The 27,205-nt window shown below is 34.2% G+C and overlaps 1 protein-coding gene across 8 annotated transcripts in view; it reads right to left on the minus strand.

Moving 5' to 3' along the window:
• Positions 1 to 11,282: 11,282 nt before the first annotated feature.
• LOC145266927 (fibroblast growth factor 18-like) overlaps positions 11,283 to 27,205 on the minus strand; it is a 789,681-nt gene continuing 773,758 nt past the window's right edge. For all 8 annotated transcript variants that reach the window (XM_080122720.1, XM_080122722.1, XM_080122726.1 and 5 more), the window contains one exon: positions 11,283 to 13,242. In XM_080122720.1, coding sequence (XP_079978846.1) covers positions 12,970 to 13,242 — 273 coding nt within the window. In that variant the 3' untranslated portion in view covers positions 11,283 to 12,969. The remainder of the gene's footprint in view (positions 13,243 to 27,205) is intronic.

Consider the following 27,205-nt stretch of genomic DNA (forward strand, 5'->3'; position numbering starts at 1 on the left):
AACTTTTTCAACTTCCCCTTCGCAAAAATACTGATCAAAAAGCTTGCTTCATGTCTGAATACACTTTATGTAAAATTTCAAATGTTTAGACCAAAAAGTGGCCGAGTAATTAGGTAGAAACCGCAGAGGTAAAATGCTTTTAACTTTGACGCCAATTTTGACCTCTTAACACTTCTTTTTTGGGGGCTCAAATTGAATTACACAGTTTTATACATCTCCAAGTAACCTACATCTTAAATTTCACCTGTTTAGAGCCAATTTTGGCTGAGTAGTTGGTAGATTTGTCAAAAGAACGAATGATTGAACCGATTCAAAGCATGTTTCCAAATCTCAATACCTTTTATGTCAAATCTCGAAGCTGTAGACTGAAAATTGACAGAGTAGTTTGGTAGGAAAATCTACGCACACAGACACACAAACAATTTCACTTTTGTAGATATTTAGATGCAAACTAGCAGAGCGACCGCCGTTAGCTGGTCGTAAAATTAACTTTTACTGCAAGATAATACTTAATGTATACAAAGTTTACATTTATCAATTTGATACAGTTAATGTATTAACTACTTACACTTTTTTATATACACCTAAAACACCCGGGTATAATTTGACGAATGGCGATAAGGGGTTCAACCAATTGGACTTTTTACAGACAGTTCTTTTATTGGTTTTAAGCTGGTTAAAATAGTTTTAATGGGGGGGGGGCAAAAATGAATCAAAATTGAAAATATCGTTACACATTTTGTATGTTCATCTAAGTTTATTTTTCATTTTTAATCACTTCATACGCGTGTCACGTGGTCACAGTGCTAACGTCATCAGCTTTGAAGGCTTCGGTTTCGCTTCTAGCTGAATGCATCCAAATATGTGTTTTTTTGTTGTTTTGTTTTTTTTTGTCTGTTTGAAATCACAACTCTATAATAATATATACGAAATCTGGACGAATTAAAATATCATATTTAAACGTATTTTACAGCAAAATTCCTGGCCGAAAACCGACTAAAAAAAATGTTCCCAAAATCTTAATACACTTTATGTCAAATCTCGAGTCTGTAGACACACTGACAATCTAATTTATATATATATATATATATATATATATATATATATATATATATATATATATCGACGCCTCTGTTCAGTCTGCAGAGCAATGGACACCCCTGTAAAGGTGTCCGCTTATGTAACTGTGAAGCAAGGGTTTACAATTAGCAACCCTTATCTCGGCATCTTATATATATATATATATATATATATAAATATATATATATATGTATTCTTTAATATTTTTATATATACGTATACAGGGAGAACGAGAAAAGTGTCGCCTTAAAAAAACAATACTACCACTTTATTTAAAACTCTTACTTAAAAAATTAAATCAGATAACTTGCTTATGTTGTAGAACTGACAATGCTGTCGCTTCCAGCCTCAATAAGCGCCTCGATACGAGTTCAGAACTGGGAGCAATACCTTTTTCTACAAGCTCTGGCGGGAGCGCGGCGAATACTTGGCGGATGGCGGCGATCAGGCTGGCTTTGGTGTTGTAGGACGTCATGTTGCTGAGGCTCTCGACTTATGACTAATTGAAGTGATCCAGCGTGTTCACGCCGGTGTGGAGGGGGTCTAAGGAGAGAAGGGTAGGGAGTCATAATACTCTTTCTGATTCGTGAGCCGGCGCCGAGTCCTGCTGCCACACCCAAGGTCTTCCAGCTGTTACCTAATTGCACCAGGAGATCACCACACTCTTCAGCACATCCAGGTACACTTTGGTGCTGACTTTAAAGCCGACTTTGAAGATGTGAAGTGGCATGATGTGGCCCTTACTTGAAACCACACCGAAAAACATAAATGTTGCCGGAAACTTTCTTTTCATCACTCTGGGCACGTCACTCAAGTGTTGAACCGTCCGTATCAGTAGAGAGCACGAGTTGTACTGTGGCGCATCTCCGATCTCGCACGTTGAACATTGTATCACTTTCAGACATGATAGAAGGTTTCTATCTCTCTTCGGAATTGCACACAACTGGTCAACTAGTACATTGTCTGCCACACAAAAAAAAGGAAACCGGTTTTCATCAAAAAGACACGGAATCAAGTCGTCTTTTCTATAGGGGCAATTTAATCGTTCTGTTATTATAAAACTCTGTATACCTTGCTTGCTTGCTTGCATCTTATCTTCGACGACTGGGCGATTCCACCTTATAAAAAAAGGATGACAGGTAAATTTGTCATTTAATTATTTGAATTCCTTAAGGTCAGTAAATTGTATATTTATTTCTTTATTTGCGGACTATTATCCTCACCTTTATAGTTGCTGTTTTCAACGTTTTGGCCAACTATTTCTCTGAGGATACAGTAAAAAGGCCCAGCATTCCTATCCCATTGCGGATAACCACAAAAAAATAAATAAATAGGTGAATTTATATATATATATATATCTGACGGCTAGAGAATTAGTATTTTTTCTAATTAAGCCGACAATGAAGGTTTACATACCGTTTTTTGTTCTCTTTTTTTTATTGCTCGATCCCATTTGATTGGAGATCGACTTCTCTTTGGGCTACTGCACTGTCCAGAAGTAAACAATTTTCATTATTTCAGCGGTTTTGAAAGCTTTCTAATCGGAGTATATACATCGTCGTGCTGGACTTAATTTTGTTCTTCATTCTCTCTAAACAACTATTTTCGCATTTTGGGTCAACTTAAGAGAATTTTCATGCAAGCTGAAATATAATGCGTGATTTGTTTTTATATTTTTTTAAAATATCCAACAGTTTTTCACTTCTTTTCTTGGCAATTTATAACTACAATAAATTGCGGTTTCACTTAATGCCATAACTAGCAAATTCTTGCATTGCTACAAATATAAAATTGCTGATTTCTTTATGTCCTCTGATGAGAAGAATAACGCGAAATAAGGACTTTGTAAATTGTTTTTTTTTTTTCAGTATTTAAACTTTTATTGCAAAGTTAAACTCAGTTTAATTTGCTTTCTCTTATAATAAGCTCTACTCTCTATTGCATATTGAACTTTCTTGTCCGGGGTTGAACTATCTATATATGAATACTGGGATTTATATCAGTTCGAAGTTTACCATTGTGTATATCAGGCAAACACTATATTCCTTTGATTTCATTAAATATATATAGAAATGTGTGTGTGTGCCGACTGTTAACTCAATAGTATTAGGTCCGATCCACAGCTAGGGAAAAGTGTTTTTCTAGCAGCACTGATGCGTTGTGATACAACGAAACAGTACTGTAGGTGGATGACTATATATATATTTATATAAATATAGTCATCCACATACAGTATATATATACATTATATATATATATATATATATATATATATATAGAGAGAGAGAGAGAGAGAGAGAGAAAGAGAGAGAGAGATTAGTAAAATTTTCGATTAATAGACAACTGTAATTAAATTATATAAAAATGTTTATATTTTATTTGGAAAGAAAATTTTATTTTAAAAAAATCACTCGCTTGTTTTTTCTTCTTGTTAATTTCGAAAAGTAAAATATACTTTATATATCAGACGAGGAAAAGGATGTTTTTGCTTTTGGAAAAGCAAACTAACCATGTCTTCGTGTTGTAGGGTTGCGTAATATTTACGTCAAAAGTTATAGTAAACACAAACTTATATACGTACATATATACACATATATATATATATAACTACTTCATTTACTCACATAAATTTAATATACGAAAGTATAGATTTATGCGTAAACTTTAAGTATTTACTTCAAAAGTGCTCAATACGTAGGTAGAGCTAGTTAGTAATTTATAAAATATATATGGCGATTAAGCTACACTGAATATTCTGCGTTTCATCCACTATAGGATTCGTCAGGCTTATATATATTTTACAAATTACTATATATATATATATATATATATATATATATATATATATATATATATTATGCGTCTATTTTGTTTTAAAATATCCAAGTTTAGGTTTAGGCACGGATAAAAAGTATGGGAAATTGTTGATTGTGGTTTCAGTTGGACGAGTGTTATCCTGAACGTCAGGCAAGAGGGGAACCATAGATTGGAGCTCAGACGAGCACATGCCATGAAAATAACGATGGAATATTATACTTAAAATGTAGTTTTTATAAACTATATGAGACGAAATGAGCCATGCCCTTAAATAATTCAATTTACCAATTATCCATTACTAAAGATTACTACATCTTCCCATTGACTACTGTACACTCATTAACCCTTATCCTTGAGTGGCCTCCGGGCCTTGATCAGTAGTGGTTTTTTTGGGGGGGGATTATACGTTATCCCTCTCCATTTCATTTTACGAGATATGAACAAAATACATTATATTTTTTGTTATTATTATACCATTTTCACCCCAAACAAGGCACAGCGCCACTTTGATGTAGGGGGCTACTATGTAGGGATTTGAGTAGCGAGATGTCCGTTGACATTAGACTAAATATTCTGCATGTCAATACAGTTGAGAAAGCAGGAACCCGGAAGAAAATTCCAAAGTCTAGCAGTTCTGGGGGGGGGATGAACTATTAGATTAGAAGGCTTTCTTGCGTCTAGGGATCTCTACTGTTTAGGGGTGGGACTTTTCTGCTTGTCGGGTTTGTCGAAGAAATACAAGGGTTTGTAGTTTGTCGGAGCATTTACCATAAAAATACTTGTCGAACAGGCAGAGGGATGCGACATTTCGTCGATGAGACAGAGGTTAAACTTTGATTACAGTTTAGAACCTAGTTGGTTGAGGATTCTCTTTTGAACTCTGTCCAGTAGCACATGCACCAATCCAAATGTGACAACAGTACTCTATACATGGTGGCTTTGTAGAGATACAGAATACTTTCAGGCGTAATTTCCTTCAATAATTACAAGAAACTTTCTCTGCCACCTATAGCAATGGCCAGTGACTCCCTGTCTGAGAGTACATCTTTCAAACTGCTTGGCCTGACGTTCACAGGAAACATGAGTTGAAACAATTATATTGAAAACATTTCCAGGGCCGCTGCGAAATAGGTACGCTCTCTCTACCGTGCTAGAAAACTACTGACACCTGAAAGTATCCTGTACCTCTATAAGGCCACCATTCGCCCATGTATGGAGTATTGCTGTCACATTTGGGCTGGTGCATCTGCTGCTAGTCTCACGCTCCAAGACAAGGTTCAAAAGAGAGTCGCCAATCTGATAGGCACTGAACTGGCATCTAAACTTCAGCCTCTGTCCCATCGACGAAACGTTGCATCCCTCTGCCTGTTCTATAAGTATTTTAATGGTGAATGCTCTGACGAACTGCAGACATTTGTGCCCCCACGACGTAGACACTCTCGACAAACCCGACAGGCAGCTAAATCCCACCTCCACACAGTAGAGATCCCTAGATGTAGAAGATCTTTCTACTCCAGTAGTTTCTCCCCAAGAACCGCTTGACTCTGGAATTCCATTCCAGGTCCCTGCTTCCCCAACTGTACTGACATGCAGAAGTTCAAGTGTAACGTGAACCGACATCTTGCTGCCAAAATCCCAACATAGAGCCCCAGTAGTTGCTACCCCTGATAGTAGCCCCCTACACCACAGTGGCAATGTGCCTTGTTTTGGGTGAAAATGTAATTTAAAAAGAAATTCTAGCAAGGTAGATAGAGCCCACTTTCTTCGCAGCGGCCTTGGCAATGCCCTCAATGTATCGGTTCCAGCTCATGCTCCCTATGAACGTTAAGTTAAGGAGTTTGAAAGAAGTACTTTCAGGTAATGTATCTTTAGTCATAGCTATTGGTGGTTGAGAAGGTTTCTTGTAATTATTGAAAGAAACAAGTTTAGCTTTGTCACAATTTGGAAGTCTTGTTTTTGCCATTTCTTTTAATATGTGTTTCTTTGTTTTCCCTTCTTGCCTTTATAGAGCATGGTTTCATCAGCAAGTATACCCATCTCAGAAACAATTTTATCAGGGAGATCATTTATAAATATTAGGAATAATAAAAGTCCATGGATAGACCCCTGAGGAACAACCGCATTTATATCATATTGTTTAGATGCACAATCGTCAAGAAAATTCTGGATTCTTCTCTTATTTAAGAAATATTTAATTATGTTAAGCATTCGTCTAGTGATATCGTAAGATTAGATGTTCCTGAGAATACCACCGTGCCATGCCTTGTCAAAAGCATATATATCTAAGGCTATCGTTCTACTCTCACCTGATTTGTCAGTGTATGTTTTTTGGGGTTTTTTTTACATAGGCATCACCATTTATCAAGGCCAAGAGGTCACTCGAGGATAAGGGTTAAGAGTGTACAGTAGAAATTGCATAATATAGTAACCGTTAGTAATAGAGATTCGATAAATTTGTTAACTTATATAGAACGGCTCATCAAAAACTTGTTTACGTTAGACTTTAACACAACCATATTTTAGGAAAGCAGGAAAACGAAAGACAATTCCATAGGCGTGCAGTTCTAAGAAAGAAGCTTTTCTCCTGGAACCTACGTTTAGGTTTAGGCAGAGATAAAGAGTGGGGAAAATTAGTGATAGTGTTTTCTGCTAGACGGGTGTTTCTTGTGAAAGTTTTACGAGGGGGATCATAGAATGGAGCCCAGACGAGCACTTGCCATGAAAATAATGATAAAGCAGAGACAAACTCGCAACATCTCTTCTGTGAGAAAGAGGTTGTATGGGAAGAGAAAAGGACATCCCCTACAAGGCTACGAAGTCTATTTTGAACTCTGTCAAGGCAGCATAAGTCCTATCTAGCAGCTCTTGCCCAGGTGTGACAAGAGTACTCCATCCTTGGACGTACCTGGCTCTTATATAGATAGAGAATTGCATTAGCATTGAGATATCTACTGGATCGATAGAAGGGTCCCACCATTTTTCCAGCTGCTTTGGCAACGGATTTAATGTATGTGTACCATTTAATATTATGGTATATACGTTTAGAGATTACAGTTATGATATTTGCAGTAGAACAGGCTTGTTTAAATCCATATTGTTGGTCAGTTAGAATTTAGCAGTTGTAAGGTGATGAACTAGAGCTTGGTAAATTATGAACTCAAATATTTTGGCGAAAAGTGGGAGGAGGTTAATGGGGCGATAATTAATACGTCAGTTCTTTCGCCATAATTCTTGTAAACTGCTACGACTGAAGCAGTTTTTCCAGCAGTCAGGAAAGCAAGATTCGTTAAGGCATTTGTTGTATAGTTTGGAGAGGACTGGAGCAACTAAATCGGAGCATTTTTTTATAGCACAACCGGGATGATCGGGTTCATATGCTTTTGAGGCGTCTAGATTTTTTATATTATCATGCACATAAGAAAGGGTGATTTTCAGATCATCTAGCGTGGCGTCTGTTCGCAAAAGACACTCAGGAAATGAGTGGTTTGCTGGGTCCAATGAGTTGGAGGCAAACCGACTGGCAAGTATGTTAGCCTTCTCGGTTTCCGTGCAAAGATCCTCATGATTATTGGATAATGGAGTAATTGTCGATTGCCCATTATTTACTACACTGTTGTAGATTTTCCAGAAATCACGGGTTCCTTATTTCTATGCTTCGGTGTGTTTTCAGTATATTCTCTCTTAGCTGTCGCTATTTCTTTCTTACAATTATTTCTAGCTTCTATAAACTTTGTCTGTTTGTACTGGACTTACGTCTGTTAAATTTGCTGTATGTATATTGCCTTTGAGGAATGGAAGCTGCACAATTTTCTTTAATTGACGTTTTGAATCATTCAGTGGTCTCATTTGCGTACTGTTTAGCAAGAAAAGAAAAAATGTTTCCCCACGGGGCATCTATGATGCTTCCCAGTTAGCCTTCTTATAATACATTGTCGTTTCAAGCAATGGCTCTTCTGTTTTGGGTCTAGAATTAAGTGCGATTTCTACCATTATCACAGCGTGATTAGCATTCCTGAGTAGGCTATGGGCATTCGTTGCACAATCATCGGGAACTGTTGTCAGAAATAGATCTAGAAGTGAGACATCCTTGCTTATCTGGGAAGCCTGCTGGAAACGTAACCGTCTGTGATGGGGCATGAGCTATAGAGAAGCTATGCGTTATACTACCAGCTGTGTCTATAAGTAGAGAATCCCAGCCAATTACTTAATTAAATTATCCTACTTTTTTTAGTCAGTGAACACTCTACAAGAACTTGGTAGAAAGAGAAAACAAAACAAACACTATTTTAAAGTTGGTGATCAGTTCGGTTCATTAAAAACTAAAAATAAAGAAAAACGATTTACATACCCGTGATGAAAAAGAATATCATATTCTAAAAATCACATAGATTGTTTCATTTTTAAATAAGAAAATCGAATTTTATGAGTAATAGAAGAGCCGTTCTCTTGTCCACCATTTTGAAATCCATATAAAAATGAACAAAGCTAGATCATTCAAAAATTTCTAGGAATTCCAATTAATCGCTTAAAAATGATTTTCTTTATAAAGATAAAACAAATTGATCAATTTATATAATTTTATTAGATATATTTTATATGAAGGGGAATCCTAGACAAAAAAACAAACCCCTAAAACTATCGACGGAGGCGAGGGATTTTCATGAGATCGGTATCGTTTTGAAGCTCGACCCATCAGGCGACAAATATCGAAAACTTGGCTAAAAAACATTAATTCCTTCACCCTCAACTGGGCACTTTTCTGCCGATATTTTCATCCCTCTTTTCGATTGACTAGCCTTAATTTAAACCTACGCCACTCCCGGTTTGGCGATAGACACAGCAGCAAAGATATCACCTTTTTTTTACACGTTCTTTTCTTCTTTCGCAGTACGGGTTCGGGCCTGTCTACCTACTACCACTATTTAAAAAAATGTTTTGCTCAACACAAATCTCCAAGCACCCGAGCAAAGTCGGGCACCCAGGCTAGTCTCTCTCTCTCTCTCTCTCTCTCTATATATATATATATATATATATAATGGGCAAAATGTGTGTGTGCGTGTGTGTATATTTGAGTATCTCGCAAGAAGTTTTGACAAAGGCGAAGGAACCTGACGAAACCGGTATCGTTTAAAACCTCGACCCTTCAGCCAACAAATATCGAAAAATTGGCCCTTAACTGCACTGTATTCCACAAGGAGGAGTCGTTTTATTTTTTATTTTTTTATTTTTTGCGTCGCCATTTTTGCAAGTCATTGTATCGCGTGGATTGATTTCAATTAATTTGAACGTTCCAAACTTCGGGTGAGACGGTGAAGACATCGGCAAACGCGTCACTGTTTATTTTTTTTTCCTCATTCGCGTTACGGTAGTATTGAGAATCCCAGCTTAAATGCTATCTAGCTAGTTTGTAGAAATAGTAAGTTATGTAAGTATATTTTTGATTCCCATCAGCGAGTTTAGTGGGGTCACAGAAGGTTGGGTTTGACACTCAATCACCTTTAATGACCTAGGTTAGATGCACCGGAAGAGTTCGTTAATAATAATAATGATAATAATAATAATAATAACGATAACAATAATAATAATTATAATAAAAAAATAATAATAATAAATAATAATAACAATAAAAATAATAATCATAATAAAATAATAATAATAATAAAAATAATAATAATGATAATAATGATAATAATAACGATAATAATGATAACAATAAAAATAATAATGATAATAATATTGATAATAATAATGATAATAATAAATATGATAATAATAATGATAATTATAATGATAATAATAATAATGATTATTATAATGATAATAAAAATAATAATGATAATAATAATGATAATGACAATAATAATGAGAATAATAATGAGAAGAATAATAATGATAGTAATAATGAGTATAATAATAATGATACTAATAATGATAATAATAATAAAAATAAAATAATGATAATAATAGCAACAGCAATAATAATAAAAATAATAAAAATAATACTAATAATGAAAATTATAATAATAATGATAAAAATAATAAAAATAATGATGATAAAAATAATAACAATAATGATAATAATAACAATAATAATAAAAATAATGATAATAATAATGATAATAATAATGACAATAATAATAATAATAACAATTATAATAATAATGACAATAATAACAAGATACTAAAGGAGGTAAAAAGGATGAGAAAGAATTTAGCCATGGCATGGATCGACTATAAAAAAGCGTACGACAGGATCCCCCAAGCATGGATAATAGAATGCCTAAAAATGTATAAAATACCAAGCGGGATCACCAATGTAATAAAAAATGCAATGAAAACATAGAGACTGGAATTGACAGCTGATGGACAACACATAACAGAAATTAACATACAAAGATGCATCTTCCAAGGAGACTCGCTATCACCACTACTGTTCATCATAGCCATGATGCCCTTCAACAGTATTCTAAGAAAGTGCCAAGCCGGATACAAGTTCTCCAATACAGAGGAAAAAATGAACCACCTGATGTACATGTACGATCTGAAACACATTGCAAAGACCGAAAAGGAGTTAGAGACACTAATTAACACTACCAGGATCTTCAGCCAAGATATCCAAATGGAATTTTGAATGGAAAAGTGCGCACAACTAGTTATAAGAAAGGGAAAACTGGAAACGACAGAAGGCATGGAACGACCCAACCAAACAGAAATGAGAGCTCTAGGGGAACAAGACAACTATAAATACTTGGGAATTCTGGAAGCGGACACCATCAGAGCAACAGAAATGAAAGAGAAAATTGGAAAGGAATACATTAGGAGAACAAGAAAACTCCTGGAAACGAAATTATATAGCAGAAACCTAATAAAAGGTATAAATACATGGGCAGTATCACTAGTAAGATATTCTGGACCGTTTATAGGGTGGACATAATAATAATAATAATAATAATAATAATAATAATACTAATAATAATAATGATAATACTAATAATAATACTAATAATAATAATAATAACAATAATAGTAATACTAAAAATAATGATAATAATAATGATAATAATAAAATAATAATAATGATAAAGTAATAATGATATTATAAATAATAACAATAATAATAATGATAATAATAATGATCGTAATAATAATAATTATAATAATGATAATAATAATTATAATTATAATAATAATGATAATAATAATAACACTAATAATAATGATAATAATAATAACTGTGAGAGCTCTTTGTGAGCCAATAATAATAATAATAATAATAATAATAATAATAATAATTGGGAAAGCTGCTTTTGAGCTAATTATAATAACAGCAATGACAACAACAACAATAATAATAATAATAATAATAATAATAATAATAATAATAATAATAGTTTTGTTATCCATGCTTTATTTTTTAAATACCACAATTAATATTTTTACATTAATTATTTTTAAAAAAGGCTCACTCGCGCTGACACTCACATTCTCACGCGGACATCCACATAGTCGCTTTTATATACACATACGTGATTTCACATGTATATGTATGTAAACACATGTACCAACATATATATACACATATATATGTATTTACATACATACCTACACATGTAAACTTTCACATCCATGAATTTAAAAAAATAATTATTGATATTTTTTGTCTGTTATTTGTTAAACTGTCCTCATACTTGATAGCGTTACAATGAAGATCGTGTTAGCATTGCGTTTTTATTTTTTTATTTTTTTTCATTTTTAATATTCTTATATGTAAGGGGACATTTTTTCTAGGGTGTAAGAAATTATTTATTTCTTGGGCGCAAAATGGTGACTTTTTGCCCCTTAAACACACCATTGTTCTTTTTAGTTAATTTCAAAAAGTTTTCTTTTTTCGTGAACATAAGGGATTTTTTTTTCATGGACATAAGGGATTTTTTTTTTCATGGACATAAGGGATTTTTTTTTTCATCTTGGATGCAAGAGACTATTGTTATTCTTTAAATATTGTCAGCAGTTCAAAATCACATCTTCCGGTATTGTGACGTCAACGGAGTTCATATATTCATACGCATTCATGCTCAGAGACATTCGTAGATACATACATTTCTAGCGCACATAGATATATACTTATATGCATACATGAAGCTCACGTGACGAGTCCACGATATTTAATTCCTGCAGTCTATCGGATTGTTGCCCCAATTTCCGTAAGGAAAAGTCCTGATTTAAGGGGCTATGGCAGCAGGGTATTCCATAAAAAATTTTGGGGGTTTATTATTTTATTTTCGCAAAATTTTTTAGGATATATTTTTTTTAACATGGTTGCAGACATTTTCAGTTTGGTTTCATTTTCGAAATTATTTTCTCCTTTTTTTGTGTGTGTCTCCATGTTGGTCCGACCTGTTACGCACAAAAATTACAAAAAAACAAAACAAAAAAAAAACAAGAAATGAAAAATCACCCGACGTCGGAGAAGCTTTTAAATCAATCCACATACGAACAAGATTTTTTTTTTTTTAATTTTTGGATAAATAATTCCCTGCGTGGATCTCTTTTGATGAATTTCGACTCGGACTCTTTCTCTGCATTGTTTTTTTTTTTTTTTTTCTTCCACTTTTTTTTTTCCTAGGCATTTCCTTCTTTCTTCGGCGGGCGAAACTTTCCTTTCGAAAAACAAAAGCACGGTGCCCGATAAACACAGAAAATGAGCATGGTCCTACAAAGCCGACACAAACATGCTTAGACATTTATCTAGTAGCTTGTTATCGAATTTATATATATATATATATATATGCGTTTAAAGTCTACGCAAAATGTCTTCCATATGTTTGTAGTTGTGTAGTCGCACATGCCATGTGTGTATCTTTATATACCTACACATACATATATGTTTGGAGATATATGTATATATACATATATATTTATTCTTTTTTTTTCTGGATGCCCTTTAATCAAACGCTGATAAATTGGTCGAAAAGACCAGCTGTTCGTTTAATTCGGAAGTTTTCCTCCTTGACGAAGTATTTAATGGCGATTGAGGGCTCAGTTGTATCGGAGTCCTTGAGATGGGCCCGTTCACGACCGGTCTGTTGGTCGGAGAACTCCGATTTGCCAAAAATATCTCTGCTGGTTTTGGATAGGCGAGAAGGGTCGGTCAGATTTGTCCACATCCCTGACGACGAATTCGAAGCATTTCCGCCGGCTCTTGCTAAATTTGTGCCCAGGTAGAGGTCGGCCGTTCTTCTTCCGAAATCCGACGGCCCAGTCCAGTTTGGTGACCAACTTGAATAACGATGTACCGTTCACAAGTTTCTCAATAAATATACATCGGTCCTTCCGTGGATTCCTCTGCAAAAATAAAATAATAAAATTAGAAATAATTAATTTAATTAATTAAATAGGAATATACATATATTTTACAAGTAAATTTAAAAAAACAAAGACATAATTTTTATCTGATGACATAAAATTGGCCAAGGTCTTATCTTGGCTTAACATCTCCAAACTATACCTACTATTATATAAAAGGAACGTTCCTGTGTGTGCGATTGTGTGTGTAAGAGAGTGAGAGCGATAGAGAGAGTTCCTCTGGACAAAAAAATGACTTGATCGACTTTATGAAATTCCACAAGATGCACTTTATGTGCCTGGCCGTGTTCTTTGATAGGTGTTGTATTGGAATATCTTCGACAAATATCGGTAATGGATGATCGAAATAATCTGATAAAAATAAAAAAAGCAGGTGATTTTGACTTAAGTCAACACTTTACACAAACTGATTGTAAGCCGGACTGACAGACATGCGTAAAAGATTGACTGAAACGTAGAAACGAGGGGGTAAAGTCACAGAATCACTAAATTAAAAGATGGAACAAAATTTTATTTTACTTTCAACGTACACTTCCTTATCTTCAAGTAACCTATAATATAAATCTCACCTGTCTGTTTAAATGTATGTATGTATGTATGCATGTATGTATGTGTGTAGTTTAATTTGTTGCTGGCTATCTTGCTCTTGCTTGTTGCTGGATCTCAACATTTTGAACCGAGAGAGAGACTTAGCTGTCGTACAAAGCTAAGACTTTGTAACATCATATTTGTATAGATACTCCCTCAGACATTTGGAATCATGGATTTTAAATGTCTGAGGGAGTGGCACTCGTTTGACAAGACGTTGCAATCATTATGTATGAAGCTCGATCCTTCGAACGACAAATATCGAAAAATTGTCTAAAACCATTAATTCCATCACCCTCAAATCGGCACATTTTACAGGGAGAGATCGCTTTCTTCGCCGATATTTTTCAAAAGTCATCCCCTCTTTTCGATTATCTAGCCTTAATTTAAACCTAAGTTTCTTCCGAAATGACGCCATGATAGTTAAAAAGACTATAAAAAAGATGAACGTGTGCACAGAGAGAGGAGAACGTTCGAGAGGACAGATGTCAGAGAAAAGGAGCAAGCACGTTAGAGACGTGGGTGACGTCACAGCCGTAACGAGGTCACGCGTGGCGAAAGAAATAAATGGCGTTGTTATAAAAAAAAGGAACAAGTAAAGCATGCATAGTGAACGAGGCATACAAAAATGACTAACTTCAGCATTTGCACACATACACACACCCCATTTAGTCCCAAAAGTCCCCAAGAGACATCAAATCCTGGTGAAAATGAACAAACGGTGCAGTTGTAGGCCTTAGTTTATGTAAATTTGAGTTCTGCACCATGCAAAAAAATAAAAAAAAATGACTAAGTTTATAATTTGACCCACCCCATTTAGCCCCAAAAGTCCCCAAGGGCTCAACATATTTTAATTTGAGTACACCACCATACAAAACTGCTAAAACGCAGAAAATTTTGAACAAATATGGTAAAATAGTCCCAAAAATGGAGTGTTTTTATTAGCCCTAAAAGAGCCCTTGCGACACACAAGAGTTATCGCAAAGTATAGATAAACAAAATTATATAGAAATCAGTTGGTTACAGCTTTTCAGAAAGTTTATAAAAATCCAAGGCGTCAATTGTTTTGTTTTTTTTTATATATAAGCACAAAAGTGTCAATTTTATCCATTTTAATCCGAAAGCTTCCCTAGGGATGAGGGGGGGGGGGCGAAGGCAACCGAAGTTTTCCCGAAAATTCCGTTCTGTTACTTTTTTTTACTCATATCATGTTTAATGTTTGTGCGAAATTTCCAAAAATTCTAAGGCGTAATTATTGAGAAAAGTGCGGACGGACGAACAAACAAGGGTGAATTTACAGGTCGGGGGACCAAAAAGGAGTTAACTTATCACTCATTCTATGCTCCTTGTGACGTATTCTGCTGCAATGTGTTGGATCTACGTGTGTAAGCGTATGTAACGTTACAGAGTACCTGTTTTTCAATACTTATTTCGACGGCTACCATACAAATATTCCGTGCAAATATCTCCACTGCATATCTGTAAAAATTTGAATATCAAATGCAGCAGCAAGAACAGTTTGAAATAAGTCATACACCATCCATTATGACTATATAATTCTTTGAAGCACACATGTGTACATACACACATATATGCACACACACACACACACACTATATATATATATATATATATATATATATATAAGAACATATACGCACACACACTATATATACACAATATACAAGCACACATATGCACACACACACTATATATACAAACACAAGCACATAATATAGGCACACACTATATATATATATATATATATATATATATATATATATATATATATATATATATATATACAGATACACAAGCATATATATGCACACATACACTCTATATACACATACACAAGCACATATATGCACACACACACTATATATACACACATACACAAGAATGTATATGCACACGCACACACTATATATACACATACACAAGCACATGTATTTGTTTAAGTTTGAGATTCGGTTTCGATTCAAGCTAATGCACCCACGTCATATAGATATATTTTTGATTTTTGAAATCGCAACTTAAACATATAAAAATCGATAGAACATTAACTCTATAAATAATATCTATGACATTTACAAGAATTAAAATATCATATTTAAGCGTATTTTACGACCTGGCTACGCCGGGCGTCCATGCTAGCTTGGATAAATATTGTTGCAGTTATAACAAAAGAGCTACAATAATATCAAAGCGTCTCCATTTATGCTGAACATCTAGAGAATGCCAACATCAATACATTACATATGAATCGGTCCTCTGTGGAATCTCCACAGGCCCCGCTAGTTTATACTAATTTCGATATGACATGTACGTACGTAATAATGCGGTAGTTAAAAAGATCAAAAATCTATACAAACACGGATTGGATTATGAATTTCTGTATCATTTCAGTGGGAGCAACCGGAAAGAATTCCAAAAACATCCTGGCAAATATACCCGGTGAACAAAATGCAAGATACACGTAAACTATTGCACTTAGACGGACAGTTAGAATCCTTAAATGATCTCTCGGGTTAGATGTATGAGATAGCGGGAGAGTGTCTCCCAGATGGAACAAAATAATAAGAAAATTGAAAAGATGAAGAAGAGAAACTGTGACCGACAAACATGGCGTTCAATAGAGACGTACGAACACGTTCACAAAACCACTGAGGTATTTCGGAGACGTTATTGTTTGTGATTATTTTCTTTCTTTTTTTTTTTTTTTTTACTTTTTTATTATATTCTTGAGGTCTAACCGAAGAATTTCAAGTATTTACTAAAGGTTGCTATTTGAAAGAGAAGAAAAAAATGTCTCCGTTCCGTTTTAATAGGTCCAATTGTTGACAATATTCTTCCTTTTTCTCTCTCTTTAGAAAAAAAAAAAAAAAAAAAAAAACGTTGCATGAAGTGAAAAAAAAAAAGATAAGGTTTTGGTAAATGTATTGACAACCACGTGACGTCTAAATACTTTAAACACTATATCTTCATGCGATTTATCTCGGCCATCGGTGTACAAGTGTCTTCTTTATCTATGTAAATATTTTCCATATCTATCAAAATGTTTTCAATTCAGTGTAAGTAAATATTTTAATAGCTCTCTCTATTTTTCTATTTAGGTGTATATATATATCTCAATGCATATATATATTATACGTGAATGTATATCTATAGATACATATGTAGATATATGCGTTCAAAAGCATATATGGACATCCATCCATCCATACATACATACACATATACACACATATGCATAGACACAGACCTATATATCCATACGCACACACACACATATATATGAGTATACACATGCACATATATACACATAAACATGTACACACGTATATATACACACATATATAACTATATATACACATATGCACATACACGCATACATACACACACACACACAATATATATATATATATATATATGTTTTAAGAAAAATAGAAAAACCGAATGAAATTTTAAAAAAATCAACGTTTCGTCCTTATTTCAGAGGACATCTTCAGGATAATTGAAATAAAAATGTAAGAAAAGAAAAAGTCATAGATCGTGCGAAAAAGACAGTTTTTGAATCCTACCCATGTCGGGAAGGACAAATATGTGTGCGTATGTCCTTCCCGACATGGGTAGGATTTTAAAACTGTCTTTTTTCGCACGATCTATGACTTTTTCTTTTCTTACATTTTTATTTCAATTATCCTGAAGATGTCCTCTGAAATAAGGACGAAACGTTGATTTTTTAAAATTTCATTCGGTTTTTCTATTTTTCTTAAAACATAACGTCAACCACCGCTGGTATTTTTTCATTCCTGATACATATATATATATATATATATATATATATATATATATATATATATATATATATATATATATATATATATATAACATAATATAAAGCTGAATGTGTGTGTGTGTGTTTGGTCACGAATATGCTCCTATATGGTTGACTATTTTAAAAACTGATTGCACATAATGATAGAAGATGTATCGAGACACAGGAATGGGTATGTTTGATCCTGCAGAACGTTGGTTCATTAAAATTGTGGGGTCTGCGTTCGCGGCTGGTCCACAAAGTATAGAAATAAAAAAAATTAAAAATTAAAGAAAAACGTTTACAAGTGTTTTTGATATATATGTACATAAAAAATACTTATCAAATTATTCTTAACTTAAATAGGGATCGTATAATAAAATTGTGAGGTCTGCGTTCGCGCCTGGCCTCCATAGAATAGAAATAGGCACAAACTTTAATAAAGACTTTTCAACCCTTCCTTTTCATAACTTATCATACTTTCATAAATCAGAGTCTATTTTCTGTAGGCTGTTTTTGAACACAGTCAACTACGGGTACTTTTGCTAGTATATATATATCAGGCCGCTTGACATTGCCCGGTCGTAAAATACGCTTAAACATGATATTTTAATTAATGCAAATTTCGTATTTATTGCTACATTATATTGAACCCAATATATAGTAATGATTTTAAAAGATTTAAGAAATAACTCGTGTGCCAGAAACGAAAATCGAAACTAAAACGTTTAATATAAGGTTTACTTTTTTTTCTCTGACATTAATACCTGCGCTATGAAAACATGTTTGCTGCAAGGCTAAAAATTAAAATATTAACCAATAGCTATTAGGTTACACATGAATATTCGTAATGCCGTCGATCGACTTTCACCTGGCAAATTCTATGTTTTTAGTTTTCACACATTTGCGCCGATTTTCTTATTTGATTCTGATTTTAAACCCAAATATAAAGTTCCGCATAGGTTCAAATACCTTATAAACTAAGTTTCATGTCAGTAGACCAAAAACTGACAGCATATTTGGTAAGCAAATTTTTAAAAACAAATATATATATATATATATGTATATATATATACGAATACATATATATATATATATACGAATACATATATACATACGAATACATAAATATATATAGAAAGACGTTTGTGTTTACTATAAGCTTTTTACGCAAATATTACGCAAGTGTGAAACATGTAGACTATCTGCATGAATGTAATTACACATAATAGTTAACCAAAGCCGCTTGAAAAATGGTGGGATCCTTCTATCGATCCAGTAGATATCTCACTGCTGATGCAATTCTCTATCTATATAAGAGCCAGGTACGTCCAAGGATGGAGTGCTGTTGCCACATCTGGACAGGAGCTGCTAAAAGGACTTATCCTGCCTTGATAGAGTTCAAAATAGACTTCGTAACCTCGTAGGGGATATCCTTTTCTCTTCCCTGCAACCTCTTTCTCACAGAAGAGATGGTGCGAATTTGTCCCTGCTTTATCGTTATTTTCATGGCAAGTGCTCGACTGAGCTCCAACCTATGCCCCCTCTGGCCAAACTTTCACAAGAAACACCCGTCCAGCAGAAATCACAAATCAATAATTTCCCCCACTCTTTATCTGCACCTAAACCTAAACGTAGATTCCACGAACAAAACTTTTTTCTTAGAACTGCACGCCTATGGAATTTTCTTCCGTTTTCCTGCTTTCCAGCTGACTACAATATGGTTGTCTTCAAGTCTAACGTAAACAAGTCTTTGATGAGCCGTTCCATATAAGTTAACAAATTTACCAAATTTCCATTACTAATGATTACTATATTAAGCAATTTCTACTGTACACTCTTTAACTCTTATCTTCGAGTGGCCTCAATGCCTTGATAAGTTGTGATGCCTATGTAAAAAAAATACAGATGATCATTCAACAAAAAAAACTAATAGGGAATTAATTAAAATGAAATTTTAAAAGAATATGCAAATTAGCTCGATCTTTTGCAGAGGAATGCAATTCAACGTCCCATATATAACAAGGTTGTATTTTCTTTTTTAGATAAATAGAAAAGTTTTTTTTTTTAATGTGAATATCAATACGCACAAAAAAAATTATAGGAGTATATATATATATATATATATATATATATATATATATATATATATATATATATATCGGCAATGTAGTTTTTTTGTTTTTTTTGTTTTTTGGCAATCTATTTGTTGAATAGTATTCTGGGCAACGCCGGAATTGTTGCTGGTTATGCACACACGCATATGGAACTGGATGCACACACGCAAATATTGTGAAAATCTTCAAACCAAGAAACGTCATCAAAAGTCATAAAAACTGCAAGAAATGTGCAGGAACTTTGAAATCAACATTCTTCAACTGACAAGTTTTAAAATGCAATATATGGCAACCTTGAAAATATTTGTAGAGTTGGATTTCGCTTTCCGGATAATATCCATGATTGTCGATGAAATCATCTGAGTTGTTTGAAAGCCTGTATTATTTAATCTAGTGTAGATGGATGTCTTATTAGTGTTAGTTGGCAAAGTTGTTTCTATTTAATGTTCGGTTAGTTTGGGAATCATCTTGTCTGCGTGTAAGATTGAACTTGTGGAGCTTTTCATTTAGAATTTCATATGAAATATTAAAAGTATTGCAGAGTTTTGAAGTTGCATTCAATGTATTCGAATTCTTTATGTAGATGTTCGTGGTTACGTATTCGCAGAGCTCTGAGGTAAAAGTCGATTACAATGCCCTATTTTACTCTATTCTAGTTGTGCAAATAGAAATGAATATAATCGTCTTTGTTAGTTGGTTTGCGGTGGACCTCATAACTTTATTTATTATTGTTGTTTATGGGTTGTATATATCAAGGAAAGATAATAGAATTATTTTCTTTTTTTCAAAAGTGAATTTTATCTTCAATTTTCTTTAGTTCTTTAGTTTTCCAGCGATGTTGACTATTTCTTAAACACAGACTACCAAGAAAATACGCCATCCTTCAGATACATAGACGACGTTTGGATTGTCCTTCCAAAATTCTCTAAAATAGAAAATAGCTATTTATACGAGGCGCTTCCAATAAGTTTCCAGACTTTTTTTATGTGCGAATCATTTAAAATTGTCGTAGACACTTGAACATTCAGCACTTTATAAGATGACAGAACGCTTTTTTTATAATTTCAGGTTCAAATGAACAGCTACAGCAGGAATTTGAATACACCCTACTAAAGACTGGTTTGCACAGTTGGTGAATTTTGTAAAAATGCAATCTGGACGTTAGGACACGTTAAAAGAACGATACTCAATTCAATTTTGTTTTAACAGAAACGTGGCCTTCTAAAAGCTGTTGAATCGGTACAAGTGCATTGCAGCCGCAGGAGATTACTTTTACTAGAGTTTCATGTGTGTATTATCAATAAAAGTGCCGATACGAAAAAAAAAGCCAGGAAATTTATTGAAGATTTTGAAGGCGCCTCGTATGTAAGTTATTAAAGAAGAGATAATCGTCGAGAGTCATCTGTTGATCACGTGACTGATTCATAGTATTTTATATAAGACTAGCATGAGTGCCCGGCGTTGCCCGGATGTTTGGAGGTGTATACTGAGCAAAAAAGAAAAAAACGGTCATTTTTTTTTTAATTTGACCCCTATTATGACCCCTTAACGCTTATTGTTTTGGGCTCAAATTGAGTTATTAAGTTAGATCCATGTCCAAGGAACCTATATCTAAAATTTCAAGTGTTTAGACCCCAAATTGTCGGAGGAGTTTGGTAGAGTTCTCAAAAGTCAAATCGTTGAACTTTGACCCTTTAGAGCAAAATTTCTGGCCGAAACCCGATCACATCGATTTTCCCAAATCTCAGTAACCTGTATATCAAATTTCGAGTCTGTAGACTAAAAATTGACAAAGTTATTGCGTAGAGGAATGTACACAGACACACACAGACCCTTTCACATATATATAAGACTGAGGGCGACCTACTTTGGGCCTATAACCTCCTTCATGGTCATTTACGACCTCCTTAGGTATCTTCTCTTCACCCCAGCAAACGAACGTGGACTAATAGGACACGACCTAAAGTTGTTTAGTCGAAGATTTTGGCTAACCCGACGAAAGGCCACATTTTCCATCCACATATTGGCTTCCTGGAATTAACTGCCGCTTGGTGGTATCACAGATACAAGGGTTAGATTCAAGACGAATTTGGAAAGGTGCTGGTCAACTGTATTTTCGACCAAATTCGTAGCGCCCTTCCTTCCCTCTTTGTTCGCTTTCATTCTCCCTCTCTCTCCCTCCTCCTTTGCCTCTTTTTACTGCGACAAAACATGTACTACCTATGCCGAATAAATTGAATTGAATATATTTCCTGTGCTTTTTTTTTTTTTTTTTTTTGGGCTTCTCAGATTCAAGAACATGACTTCATCTAGTCTCGTGCAGTATTCAGCTAACTGCCTTTACACCATTTCTCGTGCGAGCCAATTTATACCTATGTCGAAGCAATGTTATTGGGGGTTCGAATGATATTGTTTCAAATACTGCGTCAGGACGAATTGTATGGTGAAATATCCTCGTGCCAGGTTGTACTGAAAAACCTTATTACAGTCACGCCGAACACACGCAAGGGTGGAGTCTTCAATGCGGCTAGACTAGCAGCAATCCTGGACCTGCAACCATCCTGTTTATAGTCACTAGTTTCCACCATCGGTACTAGTAAACGATATTATCAGATGTCTATTTCTACAGCAGCTGAGTTCTTACACCTTTGGAGAGCGGATATTTCTCGTACAGTGGTAGTTTCTTTTGGGACACCCTATATAAGCATGAATAGCATCGCGTTACGCAATGCAAGTAAGGCTTTTGGCAACGATATACCAAAGGACGGGGGGCGGGGTCTTAGATAGTCATCCAGAGATTGACTACACCGCATATACATATATTGTCATCCACATACAGTACTGTTTCGCTGTATTATAGCTCATCAACGACATATTTGTGTGTGTGTGTGTATATATATATATATATATATATATATATAAAGAAAGAGAGAGAGAGAGGGGGGGAGAAATATATAAATGTATGTATATGTGCGTGTTTATCTCTCTCTCGCATTTAGTGTTACTTTCGGTTGAATTCAAATTTGGTGCGTTTCAGCTTCTTTTGGGATACCCTAGATGAACATGAAAAGCATTTTACAATGATGATCTATCCAAAGACGGAGGCTTAGATAGTCATCCAGAGACTGAGTACACTGCTTTATTTATCTCGGTATTCATCCACGCTGATGAGTCGTAGACGACGAAACACGTGTCAATGGATAATTATATTTTAAAAACAATATATATATATATATATATATATATATATATATATATAGTCATCCATATACAATACTGTTTTGCAGTATTAGAGCTCATCAATGCGGCTAGACAAAGCAATTACCTCAAGGCAGGATCGAAACTCGACTGCTCAACGGCGTATATATGTATGTATATATATATATATATATATATATATATATATATATATATATATATATATATATAGTCTTTGAAGTTTTTAACCTTTAAAACTATACAAAAAATATTTTTTATCATTCGTTAGAAAACTATCTAGTCAGTAAGTCATTTAATCACCTGCAATCATTGCATCAACTCGCTCTCGAATTTACTATAATACCAATAATTTATTTTTCAAGGGATCATCAGTTGTTTACCATGAAACACTGTTTCGGGGATTTATATATATATATATATATATATATATATATATATATATATTAATGTGAAACAGAGAGAGAGGGGGGAAATATATAAATGTACGTATGTCTCTGTGTGTTTCTCTCTCTCTCTCTCTCTCTCTCTCTCTATCTATATATCTATCTCATGTCGCCTTTAGTGTTAAAAGTATCTTTGTGTATGCTTCCATATTTAATGGGGTAATTCATTTCGAACTTACATCACCATGTGGACACGCATGTACACACAGGTTTGTTTATCTGTCTTGGGGAGAAAAGATAGACTGAAACACTTGAATGGTCTGAAATATGCATGTAGGTCATCTGTAATATTTTATCTTTTGAATTAAATAGATGCTGCAGCTATTCAAATATTTTTTTTTGTTTTAACCTTTTGCTCAGCGCATATATATATATATATATATATATATATATATATATATATAATAAGGATGTTGCAAAAATAATGTCGTTTTTTGAAGTTCAACTTCAAGCGACCATAATTCCTTTCATAATAAACTTTATTAATCGAAATAAGAACCATTAGTATCGATATATTTTTGCCAACGTGAAACAAGTTTATTTATCACCATTAGCATAGAAATATGGAGTTCTGGAAACGATGAAGTCATTGAAGGCCTATTTAACATCATGTTGGTTTTTTAATCGTTTCTCGCGCAGGAAGTTGTCGAGATGCTTAAAAAAGTGATAATCGGTGGGCGAGAGGTTCAGTGAATATGGCGGATGAGGAAGTCTCATAGCCAAATTTGTTCAGCTTTTGCAGAGTCAGTTGAGCAACATGCGGGCAAGCGTTGTCATGGGAGAAAAATTGGTTCCTTCATATTGACCAATCTCGGGCACATACGTTTGAGCTTCTGGTGCAGTTCGTCAATGAGAAATATTTGAAATCAAGTCTCCCCCTGCTTTTATTTCAAATTATTTGAAACAATAGCAGCAAGTTTTAGTCTCCACTCCGTCAAGGCCAGAGGTATGGGATATATATATATATATATATATATATATATATATATATATATATATATATATATATATATATATATATATATATACGTTTTCTTTTTTATTACCGTATCTTTCTGTGAAGTTACATTATTGTTTCGGCTACACAGTCGGTTTTTTTTTGTCGTCTGTAGCGTCATCAGACTTTTACCCCCCTGACCTCATTTACTCTTCCACTCTTTCATCCTAAAATAGCGAACATTTCTGTAAAAGTCTGAGGACGCTACAGACGGCCAAAAAAAACGGCCGTGTAGCCGAAACAATAATGTAACTTAACAGAAAGATACGGTAATAAAAAACAAAACGCATATTTGCTCTACAACAGTATTGAGCACTTTCTTCAGTTTTTATTAATTCTCATCCCTTTACAGTAGAGATCCCTAGGTGCAAGAAAGCCTTTTACTCCAATAGTTTCTTCCCCAGAACTGCGGGTCTTTAGAACTCCCTTCTGGGATTCTGCTATGCAGAAGTTCAAGTGTAATGTTAATAAAGATCTTTCTACTCATCTCCCTTCATAAGGACCCCGCTAATTAAGTTCCTGATAGTAGCCCCCTGCTTCAAAGTGGCACTGTGCCTTGTTTGGGGTGAAAATTGAATAATATATATATATATATATATATATATATATATATATTCATGATAGGACGATACAAAATTTTTTCTGATTCCGATTCTGATCTTATTGAAATCTAACATTTAATTAATGATTCGATGCTTTTTAAAATGTTCCAATTTTTTACCCCCACCCCACATGGAACGTGCGATTATATTTTACTAAACATAAAAATGCATTTGAAGAGGGAGGGTGTATATTACAAGGATGGTCTTTTTAAAGTATTTTCTCTAATTTTTCTTTGTAATTAATTGAAAATAGTAAGGTAAGATTTCTTTCTCTTTTACAGCAAATCTCATTTGCATTTCTTCGCAATTAATGCTATTCGTAAATTTTCATAAACGATTATAAAGAATCGACGATGGTATGCAATATAAGAAAACAGTTTTGGAGCAGTATAGTTAACAAAGCCCGTGCCATGTAAAGAATGTGTTGCCGCATAATAATGTGACTATGTAGAAAACCATTCTTAACATTGTGACGTGTATCTGTTAACTATTCTTTACATTCCTTCTACGAAAAAATGTTCATGTTTTTTCTCGCAAATATAAAGATTTGATCGGTTAGTAAATTGATTTACGTTACTGTAAAAAAAAAAAAGATACAAGTAATACTACTACCACTACTACTACTACTACAAATAATAATAATAATAATAATAATAATAATAATAATAATAATAATAATAATAATAATAACTAGCGGGAGCTGTGGAAATTCCACAGTGGACGCTTTCGTATGTAATATATGTTGATGTTGGCATTCTGTAGATGTTCAGCGCAAATAGAGACGCTCGTATATTATTGTAGCCCTTCTGTTAAAACTGCAAAAGTATTTTTCTAAGCTAGCAGGGACGCCTCCGAATATCTTCGGGCGTATTTTGTGAAAATTACACTCAAGATGAGACCAGTAGTCGGAATAATGCAAATAATGCAGGTTATCATTCCTAATCTAAAAATGTCAGATACATAAAATACTTATCCCAGGACACGTGTTTCGCCATCACTATGGCTTATCAGTATAGCTGACTATGACTGGATTCGAAATCACAGCCCATAGACGTGGGCGTCAATTTATAAAAATACACATATTGATCTTAGGCATTTGGACAATGCCCAACTGCCTGCATAGCAACAGCCAAATAGTGCAACGGTTAGAAGCTCCGACTGTCGTTCGAGTGGTCGGGTTTCGATCTTGGGTGGAGTATATTGGGAAGTGATATACAAATATTAAGCGATGCATTTTATGTAAACAAATCGAGCGTAGGTATTTGGACCGTATAAAAACATTGTTAACTCACTGCCCGAATAGCAGCAGCCAAATAGCACAGACATTGGCGGTCATGTTTCGATCCTAGCTTGAGGTAGATGCGTGTCTAGCCGCACTGATGAGCTGTGAAACAGCGAAACAGTACTGTATATGGATGAATATATATATATATATAAATTGTTTGAATACTCTCCGACTGCTCGCTGTTCTGCACGCAGTTAGCATTTGTATGTGTTTAATTTCCCTTCATTTCTGTGCCAATTCTTGCCAGTCTAAAATAACGTTCTATAAAAGGGATAGTATATTGCTTAGGGCCTAAGGCGCCCCTACTAGAGAATACTGAGGTTTTTGGGGTTTTTGGGGGGGGGTTTTGCAGGCCAGAGTGCTCATCCTTAATTGCAGTAATTCTTCAAGTTCAATTTTCCGAACCTTGTGTCACATCTTTCCGCCATGGGAGGTAGACAAATAATCTCTGCAACAAACAGGTGCAGTAAAACGCATATTGCTTATGTATGTGTCTTCTGCGCTTGTGTACATTGGAAATCTTTCAAACCAACGCATTTTAGGTGAAAACATTATTACGTACTTACTTGGCATGTCAAAATTAATTTAAATTTTAAAATTACGGAAGATAATCTCGTAGATGATGCTAGATGTATTTAAAAAAAGAACAGAAAAAAATTACGTTCTTTTATAAAAATGGCGGACCTTTAATTTAAATCGATTTAAATCAAGGGGGATAAGTCAGTTTGTGACACAGAATTTGTAGCACAACTTTTTCACTTAAAAAATATGCGATAAAACTCGATAATTCGATACATTCTATTTTTAATTGTTATTTTTGCTGCTGCCGATATTTCGTAATTTTTTTGGAAGTTATCCTAATTTTGACATA

This window comes from Euprymna scolopes, chromosome 42, assembly GCF_053919585.1.
Source record: "Euprymna scolopes isolate OS-2025 chromosome 42, ASM5391958v1, whole genome shotgun sequence".
NCBI lineage: Eukaryota > Metazoa > Mollusca > Cephalopoda > Sepiida > Sepiolidae > Euprymna > Euprymna scolopes.